We start from the raw sequence: 24,783 nt of genomic DNA on the forward strand, positions 1-24,783 counted from the left end.
GATTAATTGCTCACTTACAATGCTTTATAAGTATTGAACACATTTTCTATTTCTTTAGGATCATTAATCTTTGTCACTAACAATTCAATTTAATATTGGAATTTTGAGGAGAAACGTTATTAGCTTGCTGTTTCACTATAGTCCATAAAGCTTTCATTTTGTTATTGGAGTTATTTATATAGCAGTCATTTGCCATTACTTTGGCTTCTTTGATCACTTTTTTAAGTATCATTTTCTAATTCTTGAAATATTCAAGGAATTCTTTGGATACTATGGAAGACTTGGAGATCTCATATAATCTTCATTTTTCAGCACATGACTTTTTTATACCTGTTGTCAATCAGCAGTTTTTTCTCTTAAGCCTACTACACTTGATTTTCTGATTTTTAGCTGGAAATGACATGTTAAAAGAATGTGTAAACATATCAATAAACACGTTGAACTTCTCATCTGTGTTTTCGTATCTGTATTTTTCAGTCCGTTTAAATCAGGATTCAGGCAACCTGGTTTTAAAGAATTGACAATAACAGGAGAGACCTAAAAATACTCAAGGATGCAAAGAAAGGTAAGGTTAGCTTATTTCATCAAAATCTTAGAGGATTGAGTAAAAAGGTAGAAGAGTTTTGTGTCTGTTTGGAAACTTTAGGGAGCTCTGAAAAGATAGACATGCTTCTTTGCCTATTTGAGCACAACATAACAACGGGGTTAGATAAGTTGTATATAAAAGATTACACTCTTAGCAGCTCACTCCTGCATAACTAAAGGAGGATTTGTTATATATACACAGTGTGATTGGAAAGTTTTAAGAATGGATCCGCTACTGATAACTGGTTTGGCAGGCAGGTACATGGAGGGTGGGGAGTAAGTCATTGCCTTGTCCTTGAACACCCTCTGACAGGAAACTGTGTTTCTTTTATTCAGTTAGTTGCGGCAGCTGGTTGAGTGCGGGTCTGTTAGGGCTTGTTGCCGGATTCTGTCTGCATGAAAATGGACGTAAAAATGGAGCAACGAGTTTGTGTGAAATTTTGTTTTAAAACCGAGAAATTAGCTTCTGAGACTTACGAACTATTAAAAACAGCTTTTGGAAATAATTGTATGAGCCAGTCAAATGTTTTTGTCTGGTTCAAGAGATTTAAAAATGGCCATGAATCATTTGAAGATTAACCACGGTCTGGCCGTCCTTTCATCTCAAAAACGAATGAAAATGTGAAAGTTTGCGACTTAGTGCACTCTGATTGTAGACTTACAATTAGGGAGATGGCTGATGAACTTAATTTAAGTGTCTATGCAGTTCGAGTAATTTTAACTGAAGATCTGAACATGCATTGAGTGTCCGCAAAATTCATTTCAAAAGTGTTGTCAAGTGACCAGAGGCAATACCGACTTGAAGTGTGCCAAGAACTGATTAACTGGACTGAAAATAGCCCAGATTTGTTAAATAGGGTAATTACAGGTGACAAATAGTGGATATATGGATATGACCCTGAAACCAAAGTGCAGTCTTTGCAGGCGAAGACTCCAGGTTCACCATGACCGAAAAAAGCATGGCAAAGTCGGTTGAAGGTGAAGACAATGTTGGTGATTTTTTTTTTTTTTTTTTAAATCTGCTGGTATTGTGCATCATGAATTTACCCCTGGAGGACAGACAATTAACCAGGAATACTATAAATGTCCTTGAGCGTTTGCGCAAAAAGGTGCAGAAGAGAAGGCCTGCATTGTGGAGAGACAGGAGTTGGGTGCTACACCATGACAATGCTCCAGCTCATCGTGTCTCCTCCATTGTTGAATTTTTGACCAAATTCAAAATTCCTGTGCTTCCACAACTGCCATATTCCCCTGATTAGGCCCCTGCAAAGTTCTACCTGTTTCCTAAACTGAAATTTTCACTGAAAGGGAAGCAATTTGACTCAACTGAAGACATCCATGGCAAATACGGAGAGCGTCCTTAACACGCTTCAGGAAAAAAGTTTCCAGGAATGTTTCCAAAAGTGGAAACACCATTGGAGTCAGTGTGTTCCGTCAGAAGGGGACTATTTTGAAGGAGATGCATCACATTAGCATGTAAGTACCACCATCGTACAATTACACCGAGCGAGGTGGCGCAGTGGTTAGCACACTGGACTCGCATTCGGGAGGACGACGGTTCAATCCCGTCTCCGGCCATCCTGATTTAGGTTTTCCGTGATTTCCCTAAATCGTTTCAGGCAAATGCCGAGATGGTTCCTTTGAAAGGGCACGGCCGATTTCCTTCCCAATCCTTCCTTAACCCGAGCTTGCGCTCCGTCTCTAATGACCTCGTTGTCGACTGGACGTTAAACACTACCCACCACCGTACAATTACAAGCCCATTCTTAAAACTTTCCAATGATACCTTGTATTAAGGCAGAACACGAGCTAAAAAACATTGAGACAAGTATATTTTGTAGTGATTACCGTATTTACTCGAATCTAAGCTGCACTCGAATTTAAGCCTCACCCGAAAAATGAGACTCGAAATCGAGGAAAAAAAATTTTCCCGAAGCTAAGCCGCACCTGAAATTTGAGACTCGAAATTCAAGGGGAGAGAAAAGTTTTAGGCCACACCTCCAAATCGAAACAAAGTTGGTCCATTGTAATATGAGACAAAATTTAGGTCGAATGAATGACGATACAGCTACAGTAGTTTGGTTCGAGTCGTAAGCTTAGAAGTTAAGCTTTACCAGGTAGCAGCCATTGCTATGCGTCAGGCGCTCTGTCCGTATTTATACGGGTACCCTTCCTTTTTCACGTACTTCGTCTACTTTGAATTCATTACTTATTTTTCTTTGATCTGATAAGTGCCGTTCTCTTTGTTGTAGGTGTTTACGTCACTCTAAACTGAATATGCATTACTGTACTGTGTCATGCATTGTTTGTCGCATTCTGATAATGAGTGTTTACGGCCTGTTGCCGCTCGCGGCATGGCTTGCTTTTGTGTTTTGTGCGCGCTACCACTGCTTTAAAAAAAAAAAGACAGGAATCATCTCATTAGCGAAACAATGGCAAGAGACTGCTATTTGTTGTTACTTACACTGCTTCTTTCTTTGATAATGATCAACAAGAACCAAATAATAGACTGCGTATGATAGAAGATGTTCTGAACGAGAGTTTAGCGAAAGTTTTTCTTCATTTGAAAATCTTTGCAGACGCCTCTTTAGTACATTACATTCTGCACAGAAATTAGAGTCGTTTTAGATTTAAATATCTAGTTAATTGCCGTGCTTCATTTCTGACTGTATCACTATTAGGCATACGAATAATATGAATATAAACATGACATGATTTGTATATTCTTCCGCGTTTGCTGTTGTCTCACTCTAGTTTCATAGTTTATTAGGCAGACAGGATTTAAATGAGACAGCAACAAACACGAAACAAATATATGGCAAAATGTTTATATTCGAATTATTCTTATGGTGAAGAGAATACTGCATGTGATTCACAATTCATAAAAGTTCCTATTAGCAACCATCTCTTCTCACAGGTAGGAAAAAATTCAGAACGTAGAGTTGGCCATATTGACAGTCTTGCCAGTCGGATTTTCGTAATACATTGAAATGCTGCTACATTCGAAGATGAACAATACGGAATTTGTATTTACTTCGTTGGATAATGTATGAAAATGCAGTGGTCAAAACTTGGGGCAGAGAAAAAAAGCTCGTCTTCCACCTTTTTATTAATTTATTTACTGACGCAGAGGTTTTGGCGCCAGTATTTATCTTTGTGCTTGCAAAGCATGCCTGTGTAGCACTACATGTATTCGATGGCAGTAGTTAGTTGTGGCGGCACCTACCAAATTTTTCAGAACTTCCGCTTACTTTGCACTCGATTCTAAGCCGCAGGCGGTGTTTTGGATAACAAAAACCGACAAAAAAGTGCGGCTTTGATTCGAGTAAATACGGTAGCCCATACAAGTTTGTGTTTGTGAGTTAATGCTGAAAAATGTGTAACTTTTAATTGTAACTGTAAAAAAATCCCTAGTGGCAAACTCTGAAATGTTTATGAGGAATTTGGAATCCTTATATGATATCTATGATGCAATAATTGGGGATATAAAAAATTTACTCACCAAGTGGTGGAAAGAAAATAGACGTATGCAAAGTATTACATATGCAAGCTTTCGGAATCAGTGGCTCCTTCTGGGAGAGAGGTTGAAGGGGAAGGAAGAGGGGTGAAGGCTTAGGAAAAGCAGTAGAGTTCAGAAAAGTCACCCAGAACCAGGGATCACAGGAGACTTACCAGACAGGATGAGAAGGAAAGATTGATTGTTGGGGACTGCACCGAATGAGATTTGAAAACCTGAGCACTTAAAGGTGGAAGACACGGTAATGTGCAACATAGAGATTACTGCTAAAACATTGTGCATGAATTAATAAAAGCAAAAAGCTAAGTGCATTTTATGTGATAAAGTTGGGAGGGGGACAACAAAAAATAGATGTCGTAATGGAGTGAAGAAAGGAGTAGTTAATGTGAAGAAATGCTGAGACTGAAGAGGGGCGTACACACACTCACACACACACACGCAGACAGATCAGGGATAGAGTGTCTGTTCTTTCAGACATGTCCAAAAGAACAGACACCATTGATGACCTGCAGCCGTCTAGAACAAAATTAGAATTACATTAACACCTTCAGCTGCTAACGGGCGTTGATATATATCAATGGGGATAGGTGAAAATGTGTGCCCCAACCAGGACTCGAACCCGGGATCTCATGCTTACATCGCGGATGCTCTATCCATCTGAGCCACCAAGGGCACAGAGGATAGTGCGACTGCAGGGAGTATCTCGCACACGCCTCCCATGACACCCACATTCTCACCTTGTGTGTCCAGATGCTACATTCATAGTGTCTCACCACAAGACACTCATTACTCGTGGAAGACATTCTTACCAAGTCCCGTAACAGTTCGGAGAATATGTGTGCATCCGCACAGAAGAAGGAGGTCACGGCCAGTGTTGCCAGAACTATATACATATATGGATATAGTGTCTGTTCTTTCAGACATGTCCGAAAGAACTATATACTCCGTCGTCTTCTGTGCGGATGCACACATATTCCGTAAAATCTTACGGGACTTGGTAAGAATGTCTTCCACGAGTAATGAATGTCTTGGGGTGGGACACTACGGATGTAGCATGTGGACATACAAGGTGAGAATGTGGGTCTCGCGGGAGGCATACACGAGATAGTCCCTGCAGTCGCACTACCCTCTGTGCCCTCGGTGGCTCAGATGGGTAGCGCATCTGAAATGTAAGCAGGAGATCCCAGGTTCGAATCACGGTCGGGGAACACATTTTCACCTGTCCCCATTGATATATATCAAAGCCCGTTAGCAGCTGAAGATCAAGGATATGACCATGAGAACCTGGATGGCCCCTTCCAATGTCAAACTTTTCGTGGGTTGCTTGGAGGCAGCTTTCATGGGATCCATAAGCCTTCAGCCCCTGGTTAGTTCAGATACATTGATGACATCTTTGCCATATAGACTCATGGCGAGGCTGACCTGTTAAAGTTACTGAACTCTCTAAATACAGTCTCCTACTAAATTTCACATAATCCTATTCTGAATCCCATGCCACTTTCCTTGATGTTGATCTCATCCTCACCAGAGGCATGCTACACATTTCTGTTCACATTAAACCTACTAACAAGCTACAGCACTTATATTTTGACAATTGCCATCTTTTCCATGTCAAACATTCCTTCCCATACAGCCTTGGCTTTCAAGGCAAATTTATTCGCTCAGTTGTAGACTCTTACCTCATCTCAGCCTTCACTGGATGTAACCCGCCCCCGAAAAAAACACTCAGGAGCACGTCATTTGCACCCTACACCCTGCTCTGGAAAATTAAACAGCTACTTCGACAAGGCCACGACTTCCTAAAATCATGCCCTGAAATTAGGTCCATTCTGTCTAAGATTTGGCCCACTAACACTAGAATAGCTTTTCGACATCCTCCCAGTCTCCATAATATCCTTGTCATACCCTTGTCTGCACCCATCTCACAAACCTATGGCTCCTGCCCCTGTGACTGTCCCCACTGCAAGACTTGGCCTATACATCCTCCTACCATCACCTATACCAGCCCTGTAACTGGCAATGCAAATACTGTCAATGGAAGAGCCACCTGTAAAACAACATTTTAGTTTTTTACACCTTCTATTATTCGCCACCCTCCCCCTCCTCCACCTCTATCACTTACAATGCACTTAGGTTTTCCCTTTTATTAATTCATGCATAATGTTTTAACTGATTTGCATATTATCCTATCTTCCACCTTTAAGCCCTCAGGTTTTCAAATCTCATCCAGTGCAGTCCTCAACAATCAGTCTTCCCTTCAATCCAGCAAATTTCCCCTGACCAAGGGTTCTGGGTCACTTCCCCGAATGCCATCCCTTTTCCTAAGCCTCACCAGTCATTTTCCTTCACCGATATTCTTTCCTGTTTCCACAAAACAGGAATAAAGTGCAGCACTGTATTTGAAATTGTGGTTTTGGCAAATCTACTATGTGTGAGACAAGAGTTTACCAGTGGTACAAATGTTTCAAATAGGGTTGAGAAGACACTGGAGATGACAACCACCCTGGACCCTTAGCATACCAATTACTGATGACAATGTGGAAGAAGTAAAGAAAATGGTTTTGGAAAATTGACAAATCACAATTACAGAGGTTGCTGAAGTTGTCAGCATATCCTCTGGGTCAAGCCAAGAATTTTTTTGTGGATGTTTTGGGCATGAAATTTGTAGCTGCAAAGTTCGTTCTGAAATTGTTGAATTTCAACCAAAAACGATATAGCATTGATATTGCTCAGGAATTGCTAACTGAAGTAGAAACAGATCAAGAAATTCTAAAGGTTATAACAGGTGATGAAACATGGCTATACACATATGACATCACAACCAAGACCCAATTGTCCACATGAGGGGGGGAAAAAAAATTTACAAGTTCGATAATGTGTTCTGGTTCATCTAACTGTTTTCTTCAATTACAATAGGATAGCGCTTCACGAGTTCCTTCAATAAAGAATACTACCTGAAGTTATGGACAGTTTGTGTGAAGCAATCTGAAGAACATGACCACAATTGTGACAAAACCACTCATGGAAATTATATCATGATAATCCTCCCATTTGCACCTCAATGCTTGTTCATGATTTTTTTAGCAAAAAACAGTTACATTGCCTAAGCCACTGTTTTCACCAGACACAGCCCCCCGCTGACTTCTCTTTATTCCTGAAGCTGAACAGAACTATGAAAAGACGTCATTTTGCCATCACTGATGAGATAAAAACAGAATCGCTCAAGGAGCTAACCAACATAACGGATAGTGAGTTCCAGAAGTGCTTCCAGGATTGGAAAAAGTGCTAGCACATGTGTACTATATCTGAGGGGGATTACTTTGAAGGGGAAAAAGCTGATGTTGTTGAATAAATAAAGATACTTTAAGAAAAACAAATATTCCCGTTACTTTTTGATCACACCTCATACATAATAAAAAAGATACACAATACTTACTGCCCATGATATAGATTTGTTAAAGAAGAAGTACAGAGCTGCTCCCCATGACGCAAAAGACAATATAATGTACAGCAATGGTTGCACCAGTATGCGCTCACGGTGACAAAGCTGAAACAGAATAAAAATTACATATTATCATTAATGAGCATATTTTCATATTGTGTTGAGTTTTACTAGCGTTTTTGGCCCTGTACAGAGATGGCATCATGGCTGATACACTTGAACACAGAAGCAGTGTTGGTGGTGGTGGTGGAGGTGGAGGTGGTGGAGGAGGAGGAGGAGGAGGAGGAGGAAGAAGAAGAAGAAATGGCAAAATTAATTAAGTGTGGCCTTATTTCTTTGGAAGACATGCTAATGCTGCATTCTGCACCAGTATTGCAAGGTCAGTGCTAAATGTGCATGAAACAGTGATAACATGTTCATATCAGAAAAAAAAGAATATGATACATTTTACACAATAAATTAGGTAAGACAAGTTTTTGTAGAAGACAGATGAGTGCCATGTTTGTTAATGATCAAAAGCAAATATAATAAAAACAAAGTTCTTGGTGGTAGATGAATCATTTTAAAAGGAATCCAAATGACTGTGAGTGCTGATTTATTATGGTGCATGTGATGATATCCCACTGCTTCATGCCAGAGCCAAAGCAAAAGTGAAAGCAATGGACTGGAAATGGTGGTCCTGCACCAGGAAAATCAAAGTTGATTTCCTCTTCCAGAAAGAATGGGCATTGTTTTCGGGGATGCAAAATTGATTGATGTTAATGGTTACCTTGAAAAGTATAAAATATCTGCCAGAAACTACATAAGTCTTCTGGATCAACTGGATGATGATAATATGCATGAAGAGTACTGGATTGAAAAAGAAAATGAAGATCACATTTCAGGAAAACAATAAAGTGCAGTGACATTAGAGGGAATATAATGAAAAATAAATATGTTACGAGTTATATGGCTAAACATTAAAAATATAACACCATGAAGGACAAAGTAACAAAATTTTACTTAATGTTAACATACAGTAGAGTAGGAAGAATACATGATTAAAATTGTAGGCAGATACAATGAAAAGATTGTTACACACTAAACTTTTGGCTATAGCTCTCTTCAGAAAAGAAAAGAAAACACACATTCACACAAACAGGCTCACCTCATGCAAAAATGATTACTATCTTCGGCCACTTCAATCAGACTGGCAATCTGACTAGTGGCCGAAGATAGAGGTCAGGTGTACGTGAGGTGTGCCTGCTTTTGTGTGTGTTTTCCCTTTCTTTTCTGAAGGTTTTGGCTGAAAGCTTAGTGTTTAACAATCTTTTCAGTACATCTTTCTGCAGCTCAATGTGTTTATGGTGAGTAGCAATCTATCCTTTTCAAAACTGTTGATATTCCAACCTTTTCTTTCCACGGATTGATTAAAATTGTATGTGGCTTGGGGGTGTACAGTAAGTAAAATTCAGTACACAGAGCTGCAACCTCTGCCAGCAACAATGGCTGTAACCTGGCTGGATGTCAAGTCAAATTGAGCTTGGATGACAGACACATGTGTCATTCCACGCTGCTTTTAACTTTGCACCAGTTTAGTAACCCCACTGGATGTGCAAATGGAAGATATGGAAGTACTGATATATGTAACAATGCCCACATCTGGTGAGGATGTCTGTAGTGGGAAAACTGCTGTTATTGCAGGCTGGTTATGTGAACTTCCACACCAGGCAAATATAATGCCAACCAGCAACTGACTCGCTCTACATTCCTAATATCCAATTTCATCTTTACAAGTGAACTAAGACTGCTGCTGCTGTTTACCTGAATCGACGTAGACTTGGGTTGTATAATGTGTGTGTAGTTTTCACAACCACAGGACTTATGTGAAACTTTGCTTCATATTATAATTTCAGTACACATGCGTAACAAGGTAGTAGTGTTTGAATTTGTATCAACTTCAAACAAGAACTATTTGATGGTAGGCAATGAAAACCTCATAACTCCATCTGTCTGAAAACCTCTTAATTCCTTGACCAGTAACTCCATTACCCAAGAGAAATGTGAAAGTGGGTGGAACTGTCAATAACTAGGCTTATACTATATAGTTACACTTGTAGCAACATTATCTGTATCACTTCAAGTATTTTTTAAGAAACTGTGTTTGCTTCTCCTGCAAAATTTAACAAGACAGGATAATAACGTTTTCATTGCTACCATCATACTGCATATTAATTTCTATCAAGACATACTACCGTTTGGTTTTGTGAACTAATAAACAATTTTATTCTGTTGTTAAAGAAAGTTGATTTGTGATCAATAAATGTTGTCGACTCTAAAGAGAGGGTTACAACAGCAAAAGTTCAGGAATCACAGAAACTAGCAAGTGGTGGCGTGCCAGCGTCTCGTCAGCCCACGACTGGATGTTTTGAACGAGTAAGCTATTTGGAGAACATCTTGGGTAGGGGAACAATTGAACACTTTCAGCATCTAGGTAGGTCAAGACAGCACTGGAAACATGTAGTCTTGCATTGTCTTGTTGAAAGACAAGAGAGTGGAGACTATGAAGATAGGACACAGCCACTGGCATCAACACATCAGAAATGTAGTTCCTGCTGTGTTCATATAACCAGCTCTACAAAATGGAGGTGATTTGTTCTGCTGCCAATGGCATTTGATAACAGTGTGCCAAGTGCTGCACCCATATGACAATGATGAATACAATGTGGCAACGTTTGTCCTCGTTGGAGCCTCCACACTTGGATAAATTATCACGATGCTGCAAGCAGAACACAGACTACTCTGAAAATGTGTAATGTGTTATGTTGATACTCCTGTCTCCATAATTGCGTTTATTAAAATTTCTTCTGTTGAGAAATGAGAAGGAGTGATCTGTTTTACCCAGTAAAAAGCTGTCTATAGCCAAGATCAGTATAGTCAAGATCACATAAATACTTATTTACTTTCGACAACCGGTTTTGACAGGCTTTGCTGTCACCTTATGGCCTAGAAAAATGATTGTTACAGAACATATTCATTATGAGTTGGAACCTAATGGCTAATTGTAATATGACTGCTTGGCTTGAGGTTCCAACACACAATGAACATATTTTGTAACAATCATTTTTGAAAACAAAAAGACGACAGAAAAGCCTGTTGAAGCAGATTGTCAAAAATAAATAAGTATCTTTGCGATCTTGGCTGTAGAAAGTTCCTTACCGAGTGTTGTCTTTGTGTTCACCACCGTCAGTGCACCTCTCTCTGCTGATGCATCAAAAAAATCTGCAACAATTATCACTGTGGTGAGTCTCTGGTGCTCCAGACATTATTGCACCGGACATAAAGATGTTCATGTTGCTGCATACCAATCAACTTCCTGATCAATGTATGTGACATGGCTGTATGATACCACACAGTTGTATGAACAATCTGTCTGTGATCTTAGGCACTAGCTGCATGGGGCCATTGAGGTGCTGCATGATGTTGAGTATGATCCTCCTGAATCTATCAATTCTATATCTGTACGACAGTCTTGGGATCCCAACCAATGAGATCAGCACCAGTACGACAAAATAATCTGCAGTTGCAATAGGCTATAATCCTATCTGTATCAAATTTCCATATATGCTCCTCCTAACACAAAGCAAAACATGATCTTCTCACAAACAACATTCAGATGTGATTTCTGAATGAGAGACACACTTAATCTTTATTTATACTCAAAAAGTAGATGTACAATTGTGCTGAATTGATAATCATTTGCATGTCGAAGTATGTAGTACAATTGATATACCAGTTTGACATTTGTTGCAGGCCGCCTTCATGGTGTTGCAATTTTAGTGACCAGCAGAGTAAAACCACAAATACTTCACTACCAGGAAGAACATTTTTCACCTTATCCATGTAAATTATCCATCTGTAGTTATTACTCAACTATTTATTTAGCTATCGAAATATTTTCCTATCCAAAAGGTACAGACAAAATACATTTTCGAAACAAAGTCTTCATTTCATATTTTACATTAAGTTTCAAAATAATTCTCTTAACTGATATTTTACCTTCATTACTATGTAGAAGAAAGTATATAGCAGCAGATTCGCCATAAATATAGACAGCAAATATGTTGCAAAGTCACGTAGGTGATATTTCAATCCCAGTACAGCTAATGCAATATTGCACAAGTTACCTGCAAAAAGAGATTGTAGCTAGATTAAAGAAATCATAGAAAGAGCCAAATGAGGCCTCAAAATTTTAAAGAAAGTTTTTTTTTCTGTCAGCTAGTCACACTTACCAAGCGTGAGCAACACCATTCGATTTGGATAAAGTGGACGAATGCAGTGCAGTGGACTGGCACGGAGATCAAAATAGATAAGTACAAATACTCTCTTGATGGCACTGAAATCTGTAAGAACAGACAGATACCTCTGAGAGCAGTAAAATAGTAACTATGAAGCATACATAGGGCAAAAGTTTTTTAAGGATTAACCTGATTTGGTACACTTTTTCTTTAAAAGATCTGCATTTTAAGTGGAAATCCAAAATGATGTTTGAGAGATTTTGGTAGAGTTACTATGGCATTGAAATCAAAATATAAGAGGACAAATTTTACTTCAATAATTTATTTTATGAAATATATGTTGAATTAAATGTCTACATTATTTAAACTATACTTGCACATGGATTCAATCAGTCTACTGAATGACTATGGGAAAACTAGCAAAACATTAAGTAACACTAATGAGATCTTTCAGAAAGTTTATTAATTACATATTAATGATGAGAAGAAGAGGAATAAATCTGATGAAATAACATAATTCAATAGAGAGACAAATAACATATCACTCTGAGCATCAGTCCAGTACCTTAGGGTAGCTCTTAAGCCACTTCTTAAAATTTATCTAATTTTTCTTGGGCTGAGACCCCCCCCCACTCAAGACATGTCACCACCCAGAGTTAGTGTTATGGATCCCGAATTTTTGGAACTTTTGGCAGTAACAGCTGTCACTATAACAGCAGTAGTACCATGAACAACAGTAACAACAGCAAGAACAGCATGTTGCTCTACAGCAGGGCTTCACAACATACGTGCTCGCGGAACAAGCTGTGAGCAGCAAGGCGCGAGCACGGAGCAGCGCGAGCACGCTACCCCCACTACCGGACCAGAGCGGAGAGTGGGGAGAGTCACGTGGGGCACACAACAGCTGCCGCCAGTCAATGTAAATCCGCAGCCACCCGCAGGGATATCACTCACGAATTATTACTGTGACAAATGAAACAAATAAAGGAGAATGTACACGTGCCACATAATTTTATTAGCTTAGTGTATGCCTCTACATTCGTATTAATTTGTGAACTGTTACACAATAAAAGGTGTCACTGAAGTGTGGGATTCTCTGTTATCTTGTACTTTTTGCCCTTTACAATTGCGTCTATGTTCGGAGTAATTGTTCTTGTGCAACGTAGGCGCAGCGTGCAGTTTAAATTTGGATCAGACAATGCGTTTCTCAGGCGCGTCTTGTTACATTTCATTGCAGAGAACAGTTATTCACAAACATACATGGAACCGAACATTGATATTATTGTAGCCGCCAGTTTGTGCAAATTAGGAAATCTATCCTGAGGGAAGAGTCTGTAAAATTCCAAAATGTTTTTCTTGTTCTGAATTTTGTCTCTGTATTCTCTGTCACACTGCAGGTCAATAATTTCTAGTTGCAGCTCAGGACGAATCTCTTCAATACTCGCTGAATATGGAGAGGAGAACAGATCAGAATCACTGTCTAGTGCTGTCAGATCTTGAAAGCGTTGATCAAATTCTTCCTTAAGGGCAACTAAACTATGTGAATAACGTTCACAGTCTTTGTGAACATCTTGCATGGATGACAATTTAGGAAAATGAGCTAGATTTCCTGTTTCCAGCTGACTCACCCAAAGTGTCAATTTCATTTTAAAAGCTCGTATTCGATCTATGAAATGAGTAATTAGCAGATCTTTACCTTGTAGTGAAATGTTCAAAGCATTCAGATGACTAGTTAAATCTGCTAAGAACGCGAGATCACATTTCCATGAGAGCTCTTTCAATTCAGAAACACACATGTTATTTATTTCCATGAACATGTTTATCTCATCTAATAGGCAAAAATTCGATTTAATAATTCGACACGATTAAGCCAGCGGACATCGCTGTAATAAGGCAGGCTACCATACTGGCTTTCTACATCCTCAAGGAAGCTTTTAAATTGTCTGTGTTGTAGCCCACGCTTCCATATATAATTGGTTGTACGAACAACAACACTCATCACATTTTTTAGAGTGATACTCTTTGCACATAAGTTTTCATGGTGGATCACACAGTGAACGCCCCTTATTTCATTTGGCACGGTCAGTTTTTGCATTTTCTCCTTCAACAGCGCAACGAAACCTAATTTTTTCCCTGTCATCGCTGGTGCACCGTCTGTAGACACTGAAACTAAAGAATTTCACGACAATCCTATATTCTCAACACTTTCTTCAACACTACTTAATATATCACCTCCGGCTGTAGTGTTCTTCATGGCTACTACATTGAGGAGCTCCTTCCTCACCTGAAGATCTCTATTAACACCACTAATAAATATGGAAAGCTGCGCTGTTCCAGTGATATCAACACTTTCGTCCAGAGCTAGAGAATACGCCATAAAATCTTTATAGATATTTGCAAGCTGGCTCTGGACGTTGTCTGCCATGTCCTGTATGCGACGCATAATGGTCATGTCAGAAAATGGGACATCCGAAACTGTTCAACTTGAGATGGACACAAATGTTCCGCTGCAACTACCAAACATCTTTTATTAAATCGCCATCAGTGAAGGGACGCAGGGATTTTGCTAAAAACAAAGCAATTTTGTAGCTCACTCTGAGAGCTGCCTCAGTTGATTTTTCTTCTTCATCCAGATCTTCTTTGGATAGCTTCCTTTTAAGTTTAATAACTTCCTGTGCACGATCTGGTCCATCACATTTTCCACTTCCGTAGTCTTTCGCGTGGTACGACATATAATGTCACTGCAAATTAAATTTCCTAAAAGAATTCATCGTTTTGTGACATACTAAACATTTTGCAACACCATCTTTTTCTGAAAACAGATACAATTCCTCCCAATGGGGGTTGGACTGCGAAAGCATGGTTGGGGTTACACAACGGCGACTTGACATGATTCTTAACCAGCGAAGTGACTGTTAGAACTGATCGTAGTACTTTTAACGTTACACAGTCGGCGCAAATTCAACAGGCACGCTGTGGTCCTATTCATATGTGCGCGCGCATTTCCCCTCCCTCCCTACTCCGCGACCTTGCACCTGCTCGCGAGCTCGTGCCTGAGCAGACGCGAGTACTCGCGCTCAAAACTGGCCAGTTGTTAAGCCCTGCTCTACAGATTGTGTCTCAGTAGCAAGAACATTGTCAAGTGGTGGTCACAGCTACCCCCTTACCAGCATTTGCTCCCTTAGACGAGCCTTCGAAGAAGTGGAAAGTCTATCTCCATCATTTTAAACTGTACTGTTTTCAGAATGAGATTTTCACTCTGCAGCGGAGTGTGCGCTGATATGAAACTTCCTGGCAGATTAAAACTGTGTGCCCGACCGAGACTCGAACTCGGGACCTTTGCCTTTCGCGGGCAAGTGCTCTACCATCTGAGCTACCGAAGCATGACTCACGCCCGGTACTCACAGCTTTACTTCTGCCAGTATCTCGTCTCCTACCTTCCAAACTTTAAAGAAGCTCTCCTGCGAAACTTGCTTAGAGCATTTCTGATAGGCAGCAAAGTGCATTGCTCATCCTTTCTAGTAGCCATTTATATGAAGTAGTGCACACATTGCAACCATTCTTGGGCCCTGCTGCTTTGTCTTCAATGACCTCTGTGTTCTGTTAACTGAATACTATGGTCCTCAGACACTGCTTTTTGTGACTAGGCTACAGTTTAATCAGAAATTTGGGGGGACTGATGGAATCCAGCCTGCATTTGCATTGAGGAAGGCGGTGGCCTCCTGAGACTCTTGCGTGTTGCGAGTGGTTCAGGTATTTTGGTTGATCTGTCATGTTTGCACGAGAACACCCAGTAAGAAACAGATGTTAAGGACATTAGGACAAATTTGGTTGATGAAAGATATTTAAAACTTAACAACTTTTACAAAATATTTTACATGTCTTGATCGAAAAGAAATATAGTAGAGGTTGGAATACAACAATCTTTTCATTGTGCCTGTCTGCAACTCAACACGTCATCTCAAAAGTTTAATCAATGTCATAAACAATGTGGACAGTCTTAAGCAGAATGGTTGCAAACTCACAGGGCCTTGAATTCAAGTGCAGTTTCATATGCAGAACTGTAAAGTTTCATATGCAGAATCGCTGATTCGGGATATGGTTGTGTGTTTTGCCCCCAGACAGGGAGATCACAGCAAAGGCTTTAGTCACGTTTGATCCTAGTCTTGGTAAAATGCTTAAAATTGTAAAATCTTTTAAGGTTGCTTCTGAAGTTTAGTACGTTTTCACAAATTAAATTCAAGTGCACCTGGATTGCAGGGATCTAGTGGGAAACTTAAGTCAGTCGATCACCTGCTCTCCTCTCAGTGTCGAATGACCTTTTTTGTAATGTTAAGTAAGCGTGTCAGAAACACCCTCCCTTCTTCGTGTTGGGCTGTGCTTCAAGCAAGTCAAAAAATCTCCACTTCTGCCCTGATTGTGGCAGATGACATTCCATAAGCTGTCGCCTGCACTTTGCGGCAGACTGTTAGACCTTTGGCAAGTGAAGCCAGCTCACAGTAGCAGGACAACAAGCAGCCTACCAGCGTGTGCTCAGCTGCAGCACAGGGATGGCACATCGGTCCACACCGTCATGTCTGCAGAGCAAATAGCTACCCCACCACAGTGGAAATTTATGCTGGGCCTGACACTTTCTGGCTGGTCCATGAAATTAGCTGGACAACAGCACGATTGTGTTGTCAAACAATGAGGACACTTATTAGCAGCTCGGTCCTTCTTCACTGTAAAGGACCCGGCACCAGATTGTGTCTTACTGTCGCAAAGCCACTGTTTTCACTGGAGAACTGCTGGTGGCAGCTAAGTACAAAAATGTCAAAGGTGTAGTAACCTTCTTAGTTGAACATTCCACTTCTGCTTCTAACATTTTGGCTTCAATGTCTTTATAAGTTTTGCTTTCAATGGACCAAGTCAATTTAGTGTCTGAAATAGAATCTTTCTCTGAACTTTACACTCTGTGCCATTTGTACAAGGAAATTTTTGAACCAATGCTCAATATGCACACAATTTTACTGCTCACACATCTATGAAGCCTTCAGTGGTGCTAAAATTCTGTAGAGGTCATCTGCTACAATTTGAAGTTCAAAAAGCAATCCAAGCATATCTCTCATGTCTTCAAGACCAAGGCTTCATTTCCCCAGTTGCAACTAGTCAATGAGTGATGCCTACAGTTCTCCTTAAGAAAAATCTAATATATCTTTACATACAGTTTGTGGTTTTAAGCCCATTATAAATGCACAGTCCACCATTTATTTGTATCCTATGACTTACTTGGAGGATCTGTTAGCTAAACTATGCCCAGTTTATTCCCCAAGTGGAATATCCCCTGTATCAACTGCACATGAGGGGTATCAAAACTTCAAAACTGTGTGGTTGGCCACTTGTAAATTTGGCTTTCCAGTGCCTTAAAGGCAGTCTTAAGGCAGTGCTGGGTATCTTATACCATATACAATGGGTCTGCCACTGATACCTGTGATGGATGCATCCTAACATGGAATTGTGGCTGTTTTGTCCTATAAGTTGTTGGATGATTCTGAATAGCCAGTTGTCTTTGCCTTCAAAATGTTGATTGTGGCACAGTTCAGCTACCTGCAAAGTGAGGAAGGGCTTCAGTGATCATTTACGAGGTCAAAACATTTTGTGTGAATTTGCATGGCTGCAAATTCCACCTCTTGACTGACCAAAAATCCTCAATTTCATTGTTTGGGCACTATTATAAATTCCTGGAAAAGACAGTGCAGTGTACGCAACAATGGGCATTGGCTTTAAGTGTGTATCATTATGAAAATCACTTTCACCCCACCGCCCACAAACGCTCCATCATCCGCCTCCCTCTTGGTCCCCATGCAGACTGCAATCACAATGAAAAAAATTCTTTTGTTCTGGACCATCAGAAATCAGCAAATGCTTGATAAGTTCTTGTTGACCATGAGTGAGGCAGCCACAATAATGTCCTGTGACCCAATCCTGTGGAAAGGTTTGTCTGTAGTACAGGTACGGTGGCCAGAGTATTTTTCCACCTGGGCCAACACGGTCTTTCACAATCATTCCACAATGTGCTTACCATCTCAATACCACAAAAGGCATCTTAATGTTTGCCACATAGAGCTCTGAATGATGAGTCTTCATTCCACCCCTTCTGTGTTGTATTCTCCAACCCCTTCATGCTTCATATTGGGGGATGGCATGGATGAAGATGCTGCGCCAATGGCAAATCAATGGCCTGTCATCGATGACAACATCGAATGCACCTGCTACTACTTTTCCAATGTTTCTCACCGTGGGTCCTTTTCACATAAGTATGTGGCTGGTGGTGGTCGATGCCCTTCGAACTTCACTTACTTGGTGCAGATGCCATCCGCTACCACCCATTGCCATCCATGTGCTCTCATAGCCATGCACCCTGTCATAACTGAATCTCTGTTGTTACAGTTTTTGAACACTGATTTCAGCTAGAATTGATCTGCAGTTTTTGTAGTAATTAATCTTGTGCTCATTTTGAGTGTTTTCTGATGTAGTTCTATGTTATATGATGCCAAAGTGAGAATTTGTTGGTACAGGTATTGTTTCACCTACTCACAGCACTTCCAGGTGTGTCGGGATTCGTAAGATTATCTTTGGACACTTAATTCATCACTTTTCTGACACCCTTCTTTCAGGCATCCTTGGTGATGTCATTTTCAGATTTTTTAGTCTATCTTATGATTTAAAAGTCTCAACGTGTTTAATTATGTTTGGATGAACATCATATGTTATGGCCTTAGATTTTGTTATGGTTGGCTTTTCACTGCAGTATTTTTTTCTTCTGCTGCACAAAGCCTGGAGCTTTGTGGAGGTCTTCTGTTATGTTTCTTTTTACCTTTATCGTCTGAGCACTATGACATTTTGTACATACTGGACCAGAATCTTCATCTGACTTCTTACTTGACACCATAACTTTCCAAATGATTAAAAGATGTCCCCTGTGTAATGTGTGAGAATGCATGACTTCTTCTCATTCAATATTAAATTCCTCTTCACACCCAGCATAAAAAAACTCACAGCATTGAGACAGAATATTTTACAAATTTGGCAGGACTAGGAAGAAGCCTGGGCTAGATGAATCTTTGGGATGATCTAAGGTGTGCTCAAGCAGAGAGCCGCTTGCTAAAGGCAGGTTTCTGGGTTCATGATCTACATAGGAACAGTTCAAACTTATGACATGCGATCAACACAGTGTATACTCTACAAAAAGGTAGAATAACATTCTTTTTGTCAAAATTAATTTGGCCTGTGGAGAGAGATGTTATTCGTATCATGCCTGTTATTATCATATGGGAAATTCATACCTAATGAAGGCAGTAAAATATTTTCAGTCATCCCCGTCTTTTATGGAATCAATTTAAACTACAACAGCGAGAGGACAGGAGGGAAAGGGGGGCAATGAGAAAACTGTCTCAGAAGATGGTGTCAGCTATTCACAATAACTGCTGCCACATTTATATCCATGATTTTATTCTGCATGTCAGTTTCTTAGTCTCTCTTCCTGATCTTAATAATCTGTCATTCAAGATTTACTCAGTTTTCTTCATCTTTATTAGTTTCCTAAGATACCTACAATTAACAAAACAAAATTTTGTGGAACTATTATTTATATTTGCTCTCCATTTAAAAATTTGAACATTTTACACTGAAGAGCCAAAGAAACTGGAACACACGCCTAATATCATATAGGGGCCCCAAAAGCATGCAGAAGTGCTGCAACACGACGTGGCATGGACTCAACTAATGTCTGGAGTAGCACTGCAGGGAACTGACACCACGAATCCTGCAGTGCTGTCCATAAATCCATAAGAGTATGAGGCGGTGGAAATCTCTTCTGAACAGCATGTTGCAAAGCACATGCACAATAATGTTCATGTTTGGGGAGTTTGGTGGCCAGTGGAAGTGTTTAAACTCAGAAGAGTATTCCTGGAGCCACTTCGTAGCAATTCTGGATGTGTTGGGGTGTTGCATTGTCCTGTTTGAATAGGCCAAGTCCGCCGGAATGCACAACAGACATGAATGGATGCAGATAATCAGACAGGATGCTTCTTTACATGTCACCTGTCAGAGTCATGTCTAGCTGTATCAGGGGTCTCATATCACTCCAACTGCACATGCCCCACAAAATTACAGGGCCTCCATCAGCTTGAACAGCCCCTGTTGCCATGCAGGGTCCATGTATTCTTGAGGTTGTCTCCATACCTGTACACATTCATCTGCTCAATACAATTTGCAATGAAACTTGTCTGACCAAGCAACACATTTCCAGTCATCAACAATCCAATGTCGATGTTGGCAGGCTCAGGCGAGGGGCAAAGCTTTGTGTTGTGCAGTCATAAAGGATGTACGAGTGGGCATTCAGCTCCTAAAGCCCATACTGATGATGTTTTGTTGAATAGTTTGCATGTTGACACTTGTTGATGGCCCAGCATTGAAATCTGCAGCAATCTTCGGAAGGGTTGCACTTCTGTCACATTGAGCAATTCTCTTCAGTTGTCGTTGGTCCCATTCTTGCAGGATTTTTTTCCGGCTGCAGCGATGTCAGAATTTGATGTTTTACACAATTCCTGATATTCGCGGTACACTCGTGAAATGGTCGTTCGGGAAAATCCTCACTTCATCGCTACCTCAGAGATGCTGTGCTTTATCGCTCATGCACTGATTATAATGCCACGTCCAAACTCACTTAAATCTTGATAACCTGCCATTGTAGCAGCAGTAACATATCTAACAACTGCACCAGACACTTGTCTTATATAGGCGTTGCCAACAGCAGTGCCATAGTCTGCCTGTTTACATATCTCTATATGTGAATATGCATCCCTATACCAATTTCCTTGGTGCTCCAGTGTAGTTATAATAACAGCTGAATTTACTATGTACAAATCATGCCTGTTACTAATTGTGTAATGTATTTAATAAAAGTGACACAAATATTAACAAAATATGAAAGTATATCAACATACCCAATGTCCAGCGACCCATGTAGTAAATCTGTACACTAAGCACCAAGCACGTAATCAGATGTAAACATGTGAATCCAATCCAGAAATACACTCCGCCTTTTAGCACACCAGCCATGCCAATCAAGATGACACAAGCCAAAACGCCAAATGTTGAATAAGCACTAGCATTTATGTCTGGGTGGCGGGTCTGGTATATCTTTAGCATGCAAAGCATTGCAATCACGTACATAAAACTTGTATCTGTGAACATAAAACAAAAATTACATAATTATTTAGTTTGAATAATGTAATCAACTTTAGACTCTACATCTACATCTATACTCCACAAACCACCATGAAGTGCATGGCAGAGTGTATGTCCCAGTTATCTGTGTTTCTTTCTGTTCCATTTCCATATGGAGTGTGGGAAGAATGATTGAGTGCTTCTGTGTATGCTGTAATTATTATAATCTTGCCCTGATGATCCCTAAGTCAGCAATATATGTGGGGATGCAGTACATTTACAGCTTCTTCATCTAAAGCTGGTTCTTGAGACTTTGTTAGTAGACTTCCTCATGACAATTTACATCTATCTTCAAGAGTTTTCCAATTCAATTTCTTTAGCATTTCTGAACACTCTACTGTGGATGAAACAAACTTTGTACCATTCATTCTGCCATCCTCTGCATACATTCAAAACCTCCTGTTTGTTCTATTTGGTACGAGATCCATTTGAGAAATATTCTAGGACGGGTCACGTAAGTGATTTGTAAGCAGCCTCCTTTGTAGATTGATTGCCCTTTCCCAGTCTTCTACCAATAAACCAAAGTCTACCACCTGCTTTATACACCATTTTATATCCCTACAAAGTGTTACACCTGGCTATTAGTATGAGTTGGCCGTTTCCAACTGTGACTCACTGATATCGTAATTATAGGATACTACTTTTTTTTCTTTTTGTGAAATGCACAGTTTTACATTTTTGAACATTTAAAGCAAACTGCCAATCTTCGCACCACTTTGAAATCATATCAAGGTCTGACTGAATATTTATGCAGCTTCTGTCAGGCAGTACTTCATTATAGATAACTGCACCATCTGCAAAAAGTCTGAAGTTATTATTAATATTGTCTGCAAGATCATTAATCTACAACATGAACAGCAAGGCTCCCAACACACTTCCCTGGGGCACACCCACAGTTATGTCTACATCTGATGATGACACTCCATCCAAGATAACATGCTGTGTCCTCCCTACCAAAAATTCCTCAGCCTACTCACAAGTTTCATTGATACCCCATATGACCAAACTTTTGAAAGTAAATATAGGTGTGGTATTGAGTCAAATGCTTTTCGGAAATCAAAAAATACTGCATCTACTTGACTGCCTTGATCCAAAGCTTTCAGTATGTCATGTGAGAAAAGTGAGAATTGAGTTTCGCACGATCAATGTTTTCGGAATACGTGCTGGTTGGTCTTGAGGAGGTCATGTTGTTCAAGATAGCTCATTATGTTTGAGCTCGGGATATGTTCTAAGATTCTACAACAATGGACATTGGATGGTAGTTTCGTGGATCACTTTTATTTATTTATTTTTTTTAATTTTTTTTTACAAGGATCTTCGATAAATTATAGTTAGAAGAAGGGCTCATTCAGCTGCAAATTCAGTATAAAATCTTACAGGAATTCCGTCAGGCTCTGGAGCTTTGTTGAATTTTAACGATTTCAGTTCTTTCTCAACACCACTGACACTAATACTGATTTCACTCATCTTTTCAGTGGTACGAGGATTAAATTGGGACAGTCCCCCTGGGTTTTCCTTTGTAAAGGAACATTTCAGGATGGAGTTAAGCATTTCAGCTTTTGCTTTGCTACCCTGAACTTCAGTTCCTGTCTGATTTGCTAGGATACGGATACTAACTTTGGTGCCACTAACAGCCTATACATATGACCAGAATTTCTTTGACTTTTGTGAAATATCATTTGACAATATTCTGCTGCGATAGTCACTAAAGTCTTTACCCATTGCTCTTTTGACAGCCAAATACATTTTATTCAGTATCTCTCTATCTATAGCCCTATGCTTTGTTTTACACCTATTACACAGTAGTCTCTGTTTCTGCAACTAACAAATTATCATACCAAGCATGACTGCTATAAAGATATGGTCTAATACCATTGTCATTACAGAATGAAAGCTAGTTACCATGTCAAATGGTTTACAAATTTAATACACTTTATCAGTGAAAATATAATTACAGGTCTCCGAGACCTCAGCATGAGAGAGACCAACCTGTAGTGAGAATGAGGGTAGACTAGATGCACCTCACATTTAAAGTTTGTGAGGTGTGGTTGCCCCAAAAGATATATTAAAAAATACACCTCAATAATGGATTACAGATGTAGTGGAATAGACACCTCACAGGCGTGAACAGAGCACTGAGACCCCAAGCACTGGCAGATGCTGGTCGACGCCCTTGCCAATTCAGTGACTTAACAGAAGCAGCCACTTCTATATCATAAAACTTACGTGTGTCAATAACCTGGGACAAAAGCTTCTTCAGTTCAACACACTGCCACACACCAGGGCACGGCACCTGCCATAAGTAAGTTATCACCATGAGTTCTACCGACATAGTTTTGCAGTTGACACTGTAACTATGCTGACACTACCACTGCCAGATTGCAATCCACTAACTGAACACCTAACGCCCAGGACTTGGTGGCCAACACTCTGCTGCTGGGATACATCACCCATCCACAACTGCTCTTCAGCCTTCAATCCATAGTTAGACTCTTGGCACTGCTGAGACATGATGCAAGTTACAAAATGCTGCTGACTATCTCGTATTTGGATTGGGGCCACATCATTCCTTGGCCACCTCTGTCGATTAAGTTCTGAGCGTGCCTGCCACACGAGTTCAGGGCACCATCTTCCCGGTAGAACGTGTACACTGCACGCTGCAACTACCTTGGGAATATTAACAATCAACACCAAACCATATCAGAGATGAAGGCACACCCGAATGATTGTTCAGATTCAGTGGATTAGTAAAGAACTGTTAACTGTTCACCACTAGCTTCTCTACATTTGTCCGTAACATCACTCCCTTCTTCCAAGCCATGAAAAGAACCCGAGACGCCTCAGGTGTGGATCAAGTTTCTCCTGGCAACCAAGATGATGGATCCTACCACCCCGTAGATGGTTGGTTGGTTGGTTTGTGGGATTAAAGGGACCAGACTGCTACGGTCATCGGTCCCTTTTTCCAAAAAACTAAAACCACCCACAGAGAATAAAAAACAAACACCAGAAAAGACGGCAGACGACACAGGACAAGAAATACTCAGACAGAGATCAGACAAAACAAATTAAAATCAAACAGAGTGTGATGGTGGTTGGCCGACCATAGAGAAAAAAAGGAAAAGCCAACCACCAAGAACACATTAAAAACTCAGTTTAAAATCGTAGGCCAAAGGCCAGAATCGACACAAAAAAACACTCAGATTAAATGACAAAAACCCCCTGCCCGATAAAACGGAAAACTAAGTCCACCATGGCAGAGTCATCTGTTAAAAGGGCAGGGAGCGTGCCAGGAAGTGCAAACGTCTGCCTGAGCACACTTAAAAGTGGACAGTCCAACAAAATGTGGAACACCATCAAAGCCGACCCGCATCGACACAGAGGTGGGTCCTCATGCTGCAGTATAAAGCTGTGTGTCAAGCGGGTGTGGCCAATGTGGAGCCGGCAAAGGACTACTGAGTCCCTGCGAGTGGCTCGCAGGCATGACCGCCACACAGTCATCGTCTCCTTGATGGCATGGAGTTTGTTAGGGGTGGTCAGACCGCGCCATTCAGCGTCCCATAGTGCGAAAACTTTGCGGCGTAATACTGCTCGCAAATCAGTCTCCGGGAGGCCAATGTCCAGGGTTGGTTCACTGGTGGCCTGTTTGGCCAGGCGGTCAACATGTTCATTGCCCGGGATACCGACATGACCGG

The 24,783-nt window shown here is 40.4% G+C and overlaps 1 protein-coding gene across 1 annotated transcript in view; it reads right to left on the reverse strand.

Annotated features, from left to right (window-relative positions):
- LOC124544905 (SID1 transmembrane family member 1-like) overlaps window positions 1–24,783 on the reverse strand; it is a 120,916-nt gene that overhangs the window by 36,262 nt on the left and 59,871 nt on the right. Inside the window, exons 11-14 of the mRNA XM_047123637.1 lie at window positions 20,809–21,048; window positions 11,816–11,926; window positions 11,583–11,710; window positions 7,539–7,649 (exon numbers count right to left, since the gene is read on the reverse strand). Of these exons, the coding sequence (XP_046979593.1) occupies window positions 7,539–7,649; window positions 11,583–11,710; window positions 11,816–11,926; window positions 20,809–21,048 (590 nt within the window). The remainder of the gene's footprint in view (window positions 1–7,538; window positions 7,650–11,582; window positions 11,711–11,815; window positions 11,927–20,808; window positions 21,049–24,783) is intronic.

Source organism: Schistocerca americana, chromosome 8 (genome assembly GCF_021461395.2).
Source record: "Schistocerca americana isolate TAMUIC-IGC-003095 chromosome 8, iqSchAmer2.1, whole genome shotgun sequence".
NCBI classification, from domain to species: Eukaryota; Metazoa; Arthropoda; class Insecta; order Orthoptera; family Acrididae; genus Schistocerca; species Schistocerca americana.